Raw genomic sequence first — 11,689 nt, 5'->3', positions numbered from 1 at the left:
TAAATAAATTACTGGCAATATATATTTAAATATAACACATATCATAATTATACAATAAAACACGAATACATGAAAAATAAATAATTGTACATTTATATTCTACCACTATATTGTTAATTTTCAGAGAAATCATTGAGAAAATCTGCAGCATCAATATTGTTCATTTCTATCCCACCAACATATTGATCATTTCGAGAGAAATCATTCATAAAATCACCAGCATCAAAATGAGTGGAATCACTCAAACGGTCACTGCGTTCAGTGAAGTTGGTCTCCTTTTCTTTCCTCTTTAATGATTCTTTATGAAGTTTACAAAGGTGCTCAGGGACTCGACAAATACGGGACCAATGTCCTGGAGTACCACATCTGAAACAAGAACTTTCATATCTTTTTGAGTGATTCTCATTAACACTTGTATTCTCATGATGCTTTTTCAGTGGATGGTTTGGGACGCTCTTTTGAGATGAGTTATAAAAATAACTGTAAGACCGAGCGCTTGCCGCTTTACTAAAAGTTATAGCTAGTGGTAATTGTGCAACTCAAATCTTTTAAACCGCACAGCAGCACAAGCACCATGGTTCGATCGTGTGGCGCCCCAAACCTCGCCACGTAATCATGCAACATGTGACGTCATATGCATAAAAAAATTTATTTTCGACGACGTAATAATATAATGCATATACGACAAAAATAGTGCAATCACCACCCTATCAACGTCAATGCAGCAGAAACAGTATAATAAATACACACATACAACTCAAATAAGACAATAAACTATATTGTCTCTATCTACTATCAACTACAGGACTGTTTGACTAGACACACCTAGTCCTTCACCACTATCCTGTCTCACGCATAGTCTTGTAACCTGCCCAACAGAAACAGCCCCCAAAGGGTGAGCATATACAACAATCATCATCGTAATACATAACAGTTATACTAACAACAACATAAGATATAACTGAAATGATAACAGAAATACCCCCTTTGCCGTTTCTGGACAATCAGCCATCAACAACCTCAACAACATCACAATGCAACAACATCGACGATACGTCGCACCCCAACACCGGCGACAGCAATATCGTCGAACGAACAACAACATCGACGATACGTCGCACCCCAACACCGGCGACAGCAATATCGTCGAACGAACAACAACATCGACGATACGTCGCACCCCAACACCGGCGACAGCAATATCGTCGAACGAATAACATCAACGATACGTCGCACCCCAACTCCGGCGACAGCAATATCGTTGAACGAACAACATCAACGTGACAACATCAACGAGAAGTCTCCCAACAACGATAGTCAACAATATCAACAATAATAAACAACAACTATAATATCAAATCACCCAATTCCGGTGATTTATCATCGTTCAACGCAATAGTATTCATCAATACTAAACAATAACAACATATGCTCGTACGTCAACACGTACCTGATAATCGAGTATATATAAAATCTAGCTATTTCTTTGATCCCGAGGCTTGTGGTGTATCTAAATAATTCAACAATAATTATTAGATCATTATCACCGTATCAACACAGTTATAACAGCCTCAATATACTACAATAAATAGCCCAACAACAATTAATTCAACAAAATATAAAACTCGATTATAAATTCGTATTTTTCAACAATTTAATATTCTGATGTATTTAATTCACAATACTACCATCAAATACACCCTAATTAATTTAACATCAAATAATAGGCTATTTTACAACATCCGTCAAATTACGAAAACTTTATATCAACGTGTAGCCTATACTTCGTAGACTCCGAATATATAATCAGAATTAATAACAACTGACAAACAACTCTCCAATCTCAACCCAACGTTTAAAAATTCCTAATTAAATAATTTAGGAATAATTCAAAATAACATCACTATAATTTTCTCTACTTCGTTAAAATCATACACTATTCAACAATCTTCAATTTCAGTATGATTTAACAATTTATCGGATTTATTCCAAAAATCGACGAATTTCTAACATCACCAAAACTACAAAATTTATACCTCAAATCGAAGACCTCGTATCAACGATCCCAGAATTGAAGTCGGTTCGTCGATTGGATAAATCAATAAGTCACAAAATCAGAAAGAAAATTTAAAACTGTATCTCTTTTTCTTCCTTCTCTCTACTGCCTCACGTATCTGTCTCCTTAATGAGTTCGGTGGAATTCATTTTGAATGAATTCCACCGACTCATTATATTTTCTTTTTTTTTTTAATATTATATTATATTATATTAATAAAATAATATAATATAATATAATATTTAACATTTTAACACCGGTATATCTCTTTGGACCAGTCAAACGACCAAATTTTCCAAAACTCAAAACATGAAACTTTTACATCTTTGAGTTTTCTACGTTATATCCAAATTTCAAATCATTTGGACTTCATATGACCAACATATGTCATATTTCTCTCTTAAAAAAATGTTAATTATTTAGTACTCTCACATTACTAAATCAACAACTTGTGATATTACTTCAGGCATTACAGATCGCTCTACCAAGCAAGGACAATTATTGCACCCAACAATCTCCCTCCCAATAATTGCACTCCTTGCAATCAATGGGAATCGAACCCATGAACTTGGCTCTGATACCAATTGTAGGACCGAGCGCTTGCTGTTTTACCAAAAGCTATAGCTAGTGGTAATGGTGCAACTCAAATCTTTTAAACCGCACAGTAGCACAAACACCATGGTTCGATCGCTCTACCAAGCAAGGACAATTATTGCACCCAACAATAACTATCTCGATTATTTTCAAAACTACGGCCGCGTCCACGACCACGACCAATTTCACGTCCACGACCTCGACCAAAACCTTGTCTTTGAATTTGATTTTGATTTCCAAGTTTAAATTCATTTTTACTTACAACATTTACTTCTGGAAATGCTGTTGATCCAGTGGGTCGGGACTGATGATTTCTCATTAATAGCTCGTTGTTCTTTTCCGCCACAAGAATACGGGCGATGAGTTCAGAATATCTCGCAAATCCACGTACTCTATATTGTTGTGGTAGAGTAATATTTGATGCATGAAACGTGGAAAATGTTTTTTCAAGTGTTTCCAATTCTGTGACTTCATGTCCACAAAATTTTAGCTGCGAGATTATTCGATACATCGCTGAATTGTAATCACTGACTTTCTTAAAATCTTAGAATCTTAACATATTTCATTCATCACGGACGGTCGGAAGTATAACTTCCCTTATATGTTCAAATCTTTATTTCAATCCTTTCCATAGAGCCATGAGATCTTTTTCGATGAGATATTCACATTTTAAACCTTCATCGAGATGTCGACGCAAAAATATTATAGCTTTTGCTTTTTCTTGTGATGAAGATATACTATTTTCTTTAATGGTCTCGCTTGGACCCAATGACTCAAGATGCATTTCTACATCGAGAGTCCATGGCATATAATTTTTTCCCGTGATGTCAAGCGCAACAAATTCGAGCTTTGTCAAATTTGACATGTTGGTACTAAAAAAAATTACGATGCATTTTATTAGTTAATGAATATTGCAATACAAAGTAATGGATAAACAACATGTACAAGCATTTGTAAAAATAAAGAAAACACACGAGGAGGATATTCTCCGATAAATACAAGACTCGTGAGTATGATAACCAAAATAATTAAAAATAACCTTGAGAAAGCCATCTTCTTTCTTCGAAAAATTTGATGAAGAATAATTTTTAAAGAAGAAGAGAAAGTTGGAATGATTGAATGTGTTTGTGAGATCACATTTATAGGGCAAAAACTAGCCGTTTTGTTACCGTTTATGACCGTTGGTATACAAAAAATAAATATATGTATTTGTATAATTTTATGGTAATAATATGATGTATATAATATGAGACATGTTTAAATAATTATGTATATCATATCATATTATTATAATGAGTGTCATAATTTATTTTGTTAAAAAACCTTATAGGCTTTTATAGTTGTCGTATCCCTTACCGAGAGTGTGTGATGTTGTCTTAACATCCTCCCAGGATTTATAACAAATTTTTGAAAATTTTTTTTTATTATTTCTAATAATAATATTATATTATATATTAAATAAATACACAATAAATAAATAACAATTAAATAAATATTATTATTTTTGTATCTTTTTCTTCTGTTTGGAGCTTGGAAAAGTATGCAAGTCTTTTAGAACTTCGTGCTGATAACGTGTTGTGAAAAAGTAAAAATTTATGATACAAAATAAAAATCTCAAACTCTCAAAATCTATCAAATTACACACTTTATAATATTTTTTCTCTAAATTTTCTTCACAAATGAGAGATTTATTTATAGAAAATCTTTACAAATAATCCAAAAATAAATTCATCATCACCTACATCATCACACACTAATTTTCAATATTTACAACTCTTATTTTCAACATTCAAATATTCAATACACACATTTTAAATATTATTTTTCAACACTATTCACGAATTATTGATAACTTAAAAAATTGATATAAAATTATTATAAATAGTTTAACTGATATTTAAATACTTTATAAATTAATAAATTTGTAAATAGTCAAACTAAAAATCACTTTTATCTTATAACTTAAATTGTTTTTAGTTTAAATTATCATTAATAAATTTAATTAAATACATATTTTATTTTCAAATTTATTTATTGTATTGATTACTTTTTCATATATATATATATATATATATATATATATATATATATATATATATATATATATATATTTATTTATTTATTTATTTATTTGAGGTTATATTATGATATTATCAACTCAAACATATAATAAATTTTTTTTATCATACTAATAAAATAAATTTTTTTATCATACTAATAAAATATAATAAATATTTGTTAATCGGAGTTCATATGTATTGTTTTCGGATGATCTAAACAAAATAATCAATATTTTAGTTTTTAAGTGTTTAATATGAAAGTTATAGATTAGAAAAAACCGATGATACATGGTCATAAAACGACAGTGCGTGAAAAATCTCATTTATTTTTTATTTATATAATTTTAATTGACAAATATGATTGAATATGTCTTTTATGAGACTGTTTCACGAATCTTTGTCTGTGAGATGGGTCAACCTTACCGATATTCACAATAAAAAATAATACTATTAACATAAAAAGTAATATTTTTTCATGGATGACTCAAATAAAATATATATATCTCACAAAATACGATTCGTGAAACCATCTCAAACAAATTTTTGTCGATATATGATTTATGATTGAGATAATTCATTCAAAAAAATTATATTTAACTGGGGAGGCCCAAGCCTACCTGGACGAGCCCAAGCCTATCCATCCCTAAACATGAGCTTCATGTCTTCTCCGTCATCTCCTCCCCAACCCGCAAGATCAAATCTTTCTCCTTTATATTTTGAAAACGATAGCGGCAAATGAAGGATTGTGTTTTCTGGCAATTGCTGAGCACGCGCCACCGCCAACCTCGAGTCAGAGAGTTTATGAGACGTAGGTCACCAGCTTTAATCCTCCCTTTGATTTGAGAAAGAATCGTTTTATTTCTGCTATGTGATTGAAAATGGCAAGAGGGCCTGCAAGCCGCCTGCTTTACCTTTATTCCTTCAAAAACAGAAATATTTACAGGGTTCTTTCCAACAGTCTCCGCCATTTCCACCCTCAAATTCCGAGGCAATCTACCGATTTAGCTCATTTTAAAGAATTTGGTAATTTCTTTAATTTTCATCGACATTCGTTCTGCACGCTGTCCGGAACTCAAGAAACCAAACCCATTTTAGATTCAACTGCAAGTTTCCAACGTGAGCCCGAGCCTAGTCAAGTTGATTGTGAAGAAATAATGTCTGAACCTAACGGTGAAGGTTCAGAGACACGGGAACAGGATTTGAGCTTTTGCCACATAGTTAACCGTGATCCGGCGGAAATATACAGAGAGCTTAAAGATACTCTGCATGGTGAAAAGCAATCCAGGAGTGATTGGGATGCTGTGACGGAGATTTTTGGGAGTTTTTCCAAGTCTAGTTGGGCTTCCAACCAGGCTCTGGGTATATATATCGGTGCCTCAGTCTTCCCCACGGCAGCTCATAAGTTCTCTAATCTTTTCTTGAAAAGGTTGAAGACTGATATAGTTAAGTTCTTGGTGTCTCTCGGCCCTGGTAATGAGTCTGATAAGTTCTTATTCCCCCTATTTGTCGAGTTTTGTGCTGACGAGTTTGAGGATGACATTAAAATGTTCCGGAAAATGGTGGAGTCAGCTGACATGACAAAGCCTGAGTCATGGTTCCCATTTGCAAGGGCAATGAAGCGGAAGATAATTTATCATTGTGGTCCAACCAATAGTGGGAAAACATATAATGCATTGCAGAGATTTATGGAAGCAAAGAAGGGAGTTTATTGTAGTCCTCTTAGGTTGTTAGCAATGGAGGTTTTTGATAAAGTGAACGCATTGGGTGTGTATTGTAGCCTTATCACTGGGCAGGAGAAGAAGGAATTTCCTTTCTCGAACCATGTTGCTTGTACTGTTGAGATGGTATCGACAGATGAGTTGTATGATGTGGCAGTGATAGACGAGATTCAAATGATGGCAGATTCCTGCAGAGGATATGCATGGACTAGAGCATTGCTTGGGCTAAAGGCTGATGAGATCCATTTATGTGGTGACCCTAGTGTTCTAAATGTAGTCAGGACGATTTGTTTAGGTACTGGAGATGAATTGATAGAACAGCATTATGAGAGGTTCAAACCTCTGGTGGTTGAGGCGAAGACTCTTCTAGGAGATCTTAAAAATGTGAGATCGGGAGATTGTATAGTTGCATTTTCGAGGAGAGAGATTTTTGAAGTTAAATTAGCTATTGAAAAGCACACAACACACCGCTGTTGTGTCATATATGGTGCCTTACCACCAGAGACCCGTCGACAGCAGGCAGCTCTGTTCAACAATCAAGATAACGAATTTGATGTCTTGGTTGCTAGTGATGCAGTGGGAATGGGTCTGAACTTAAATATAAGAAGGACTGTTTTCTATAATCTTTCAAAATATAATGGTGATAAAATGGTTCCAGTTCCAGCATCTCAGGTGAAACAGATTGCCGGAAGAGCTGGTCGTAGAGGAAGTCGTTATCCTGAAGGACTGACCACCACCCTGCAGCTAGAGGATTTGGACTACTTGATTGAGTGTTTAAAGAAGCCTTTTGATAATGTAAAGAAAGTAGGACTTTTCCCTTTCTTCGAGCAAGTTGAGTTATTTGCAGCTCAACTTCCTGATATGAAATTCTCTCATCTTCTGGAAAAATTTGTAGCGAATTGCCGTCTAGACGGGTCGTATTTTCTGTGCCAGCATCATCATATAAAGAAAATATCTAACATGTTGGAGAAGATTCAGGGATTATCTTTGGAAGACCGTTTTAACTTTTGCTTCGCCCCAGTTAATATCAGGGATCCAAAAGCCATGTACCATCTGTTGAGGTTTGCCTCTTCTTATGCCCAGAAGCTCCCTGTAAATGTAGCAATGGGCATACCCAAATGTTCTGCTCGCAATGATTCAGAGCTTTTGGATCTTGAGACTAGGCACCAAGTATTGTCGATGTATTTATGGTTGTCTAATCACTTCGAGGAGGAAAGGTTTCCATATGTTAAGAAGGCTGAGGCTATGGCCACAGATATTGCTAAGTTGTTAGGTGAATCACTCATCAATGCATGCTGGAAGCCGGAATCAAGAAATGCAGGTAAATCAAAGCAGCAAAAAAAGGAAGATGATTACGAGAGGCCAACGTCAATTATTAAACTACATCAAAAGTAAGTTAAATTATTTATTTATACGATGAACATAGCATCATGAGTTTAATACTTACTTTAATTTTAGCCACGTTTGACTTGGAATCATGAACCTGTGTACTAAGAAACCATATGCTTAACCAATAGGCTTATTGGTTGGGCACAACATTAATATGCTATGCATCCTAGGAAATGGAATGGATCACCGAAGCTTTTGCTTTTTCTTTCACCAATTTTATTATGCTTTCTTAAAGAAGGTATTTGGTCGCAAATTAAAAATTGAATAAATTTTTTCTATAAGCTTGTTTTACTTTTTGCCATTTCAAATGATAAGCCCATGCGGAATGAAAGGTTTAAAATCTAACCTTTTTTTCATCCTTTTCCTTTTGTGATTTTGGTCATGTAGTATTGTGAAAGAGAAGAAGAGAGGTAGAAGGTTTTGTGTCTATGGTCCTCCTTTGACTTTGGTCATGTAGTATTGTGAAAGAGAAGAGAAGCAGAAGGTTTTGTGGCTATGGTCCTCCTTTGACTTTTTTTATCTGATTTAAGAAATGGTATTACTGTAAAATGATGAAAGAAACCAGCTTAAGTTCGTTGTAGTGGCTTTTTGACAAAGTGTTGAGTCTGAGAAAATATTTCTTGGCTGATGGTTTGACTCCTGTGAGAATTAAAGTTGTTGGTTTCGTATGTTGGAGAAAAATATGCTGTCAAACTTAGGACAGTTCTACTTACCATAAGATAGACGGCAAAAGTTATGTGAAAATGTGTGTTCTGGCCTGAATCAATGACTTGGATGCATTTTAAGGTGTTATGTGCATGGGTTTGGGATCGCATTATGGAGCGTTTAACAAGTGGTGAGTCGTTTTATTCTGTGATGATGTCGTGGTGTTTTCCTTCCTTGTTTACCTATTTTGAACTTAGATTCGGGCTCGTTTGAGAGATCTCCACGATTTTGTCTTATAAAAGAAATTTAGAAATTCAAGCTTGAGATTTTATTGCTTCTTGTTCCACCATAAATACAAGAAGAAATCTGGTAGCGATCAGTCGCGTCACGCTCAAATTATCCTCATTCAACAAAATTAATAAATGTGTAGTAGCGTGAGTAGGAACGATGACTTTAATTGTGCTAAAAATTAAATTACTTAAATAAATGAAGAGGTTTTTCTTAGAATTAAATCTAACCAGAAAATAATTAATTATCATGCAAAATAAAAAATTCAAATTAACAATCAATGAAAACTTACCTTGGTTTTGCTCGACTCCACTATCGAAATTTATTAACTTGATCATCGATGCATTGATATCCATTTACATTCAAATATTCACAATTGGAACTTCAATACGTATCTCACTTTTTAGTTAAATAGAAACAAGCGTGCTAAATTAACCCTTATCATTTAATCAACCCAATACAAGCAGTTAAGGTTTAATTTAAAGGTAGCATTAAAACTAGTGAGAACGATGAAGCTAAACAACATAAACACAAGCGGTTGTATTTAATTTAGTCAATTATTTTCGCTAAGAACTAATCATCCCAATGCATCAATGATTAATCTTAGTTGCTTCATTCTTTATTATATTCTGTTTATTTTTCATCTAGTTTATGCAATAGATAAAATCTAGCAATTTCTATTGTGTTTCAAGATTTACATTACTTCATGCTTACATTCGATGCTTTATTTTTTTTTAATGTCTATGAACACCAGAATCCTAACTTCGACTTATTCCATTAATCAGGAAAAGGCAGGAGATATTGAGGAAAGGACAGCATGCTAAGAATGTGACCGCATAAAATATTATGGGTAAATTTGGTTATATTATTTGTTATTTCTCGATTTTACTTTCATGTTATGGCTCATAAATGATAATATGTGTTAGAATACCTTTCAGTGGAAAGTATATCTCATCTAGGATATGTTTTCTTAATTACTTTTACATGCATGTATCTCTTGTGAAACACGTTGAGAAAAACTTTCATGTTTGAATTTTCAAAAAAATAAAACAAAATTGTTTATGTGATTATTTTTGTCAAATTGTCCTCAATCACAGAATCATTTGATTTTTCTCTGATATACCTTCTTTGTTGTACTTATTTTTCAGGTTAGATGAACTATACTTGCTGGCACATTATGTTTCGTTATTTACCGTCCGCCCAATGGTTTGGTTCGTTTCTATAGCAAACTGTGATCTTAGATTCACTGGGAGGTGAGGTTTGTAAACAAGAATGGATTTAACTGCAGTCGGATACCAAATCACATGCTCAGGCAAAAAAGGAAATAAATGTGTGATCTAGAGACCTTACAGAATATAATTGTTGTCACGGTAAAAAATTTTGATATTAGATGTTAGTATCTATAGTTATATGCGGCTGCAACATCTTATTAGTCAATAGTGGGAAAAATTTGTAGTCATATGCCAGGTCGTTTAGTTTAGGCTGCCATTGTTGTACAACTTCTTTGTGAGTTTGTAATTGTGACTTCTATTTCACGAAAGCTAAACTACCATGCAATATCAAATCAAATTAAACATATGTTTTCCGCTTGTATTATGTGATTGTGATGTTTATGCTTATGAGCTCTTGTGTTTCGGGTCATGGTGAGAGGAGAGAGGTGGCAATGGTATGGATCCAGAGATATACGAGGTTTGATTAATTATTATGGTTTTTGCTACGTGGGACAAAGTTATTTTTGCTATGAATTAATTAGAGATAAAAATGTGGTGACTACTGGACTTTTCTACTTCAATTATGTTGTTTTAAGCGTATGTTATCACCATCTGTGCTGCAGTGAAGTTGTTTTCTGAATTTGGATACTATTCGAATTTTATCATCATATTGATTTGAGGATTTGATGATGATTGTAGTCTCCTGGAATTTCGATCCTTGAAATGAGCAATATAAAGAATCTCAGTTGTAAGATGGAAAACCCATGCATATATAGATTCATAAATCTATATCTATATATCTATATTAGTTTTTAATTGTTTATTTACTGTATTAACCTTGTTCTATAGGAGTTGATTTATAGGAGAAAGGATATGCTCGTCATTTTTCCTCATTGATCATGCATTTAATTTGGTCGTACATCATCCTTCTTTGTTTTCAGCATTTCTCCCTTCATTGTTTTCAGTATTTTGATCTTCCCAAGAGTGGCATTTATATTTGTTTTGCATTCTGTGCGGAATTAATGTTGTACTTTTTGATTGATTGTAAAGAGTTCAAATATAATGTTATACATGCTGAGATTACAGTAGAACAACATCAAGTTTTGATCCCTCGCATACCATTATCGCCTACAAATAATGAAGGTTATCCCTTCCAGTTTAGGAGGAAACAATTTTCTATTCGTCTTTGTTTTGCTATGGCGATTGATAAATCTCAAAGGCATACTATTCCAATTATCGATGTCTAGTTACCGGAGTCCGTCTTCTTGCATGGTCAATTGTATGTTGCACATTCGAGAGACACAACTGTGATGAATACAAAGGTCTTGATTAAACCGGATCTGGCTAAGAATGTTGAAGACTCAAAAACCAAAAATGTGGTGTACAAAGTGTTTCTGGACAGCTTTCCTTGATTTCTTTTGTTGACATAGTATAATTTGTAATTGTTCTGTAAAATTTATGTTCTGAATAATGTGTTGTTTTTACTTATTAATTGGTTACTCTGAAAAGTTTGATGTCTTGGATGGGAATCTGATTGACACTTGTTAATTTGTTGCCTTATACTACTGTACTGTTGTGGATACCATTTTTATGCACTAGTGTGAGTCTCATGTGAGACCGTCTCACGGATCATAATCTGTGAGACGGGTCAACCATGTCCATATTCACAATAAAAAGTAACACTCTTAGCATAAAAAGTAATACTTTTTCATGTGTGACCCAAATAAG

General features: G+C 33.7%; 1 protein-coding gene across 3 annotated transcripts; it reads left to right on the top strand.

Moving 5' to 3' along the window:
* The first annotated feature begins 5,320 nt into the window (after nucleotides 1-5,320).
* Nucleotides 5,321-10,328, top strand: LOC140839649 (DExH-box ATP-dependent RNA helicase DExH18, mitochondrial). 3 transcript variants are annotated; one of them, XM_073206505.1, is made up of 3 exons: nucleotides 5,321-7,819; nucleotides 9,542-9,600; nucleotides 9,899-10,328. In XM_073206505.1, the coding sequence occupies exons 1-2, from the start codon at nucleotides 5,589-5,591 to the stop codon at nucleotides 9,588-9,590; spliced, it is 2,280 nt and encodes a 759-aa protein (XP_073062606.1). In that variant the 5' UTR covers nucleotides 5,321-5,588; the 3' UTR covers nucleotides 9,591-9,600; nucleotides 9,899-10,328. The 3 variants fall into 3 exon arrangements, with proteins under 3 accessions (XP_073062606.1, XP_073062604.1, XP_073062605.1); XM_073206504.1 differs by having other exon boundaries at nucleotides 5,322-7,819; nucleotides 9,536-9,600; XM_073206503.1 differs by lacking the exons at nucleotides 9,542-9,600; nucleotides 9,899-10,328 and adding an exon at nucleotides 8,205-9,479.
* Nucleotides 10,329-11,689: the final 1,361 nt, after the last annotated feature.

The sequence above is a fragment of the Primulina eburnea genome, chromosome 8 (assembly GCF_022965805.1).
Source record: "Primulina eburnea isolate SZY01 chromosome 8, ASM2296580v1, whole genome shotgun sequence".
NCBI lineage: Eukaryota > Viridiplantae > Streptophyta > Magnoliopsida > Lamiales > Gesneriaceae > Primulina > Primulina eburnea.
The sequence above is the reverse complement of the archived record's forward strand: the minus strand, read 5'-3'. Positions and strand labels throughout refer to the sequence as shown.

Bases quoted from the DNA above. Each gene is read 5' to 3' on its own strand.
- LOC140839649 (XM_073206503.1), top strand. From the start codon at position 5,589: ATGGCAAGAGGGCCTGCAAGCCGCCTGCTTTACCTTTATTCCTTCAAA. The intron at 7,820-8,204 runs GTAAGTTAAATT...TTGGTCATGTAG, and splicing joins ATTATTAAACTACATCAAAA to TATTGTGAAAGAGAAGAAGA.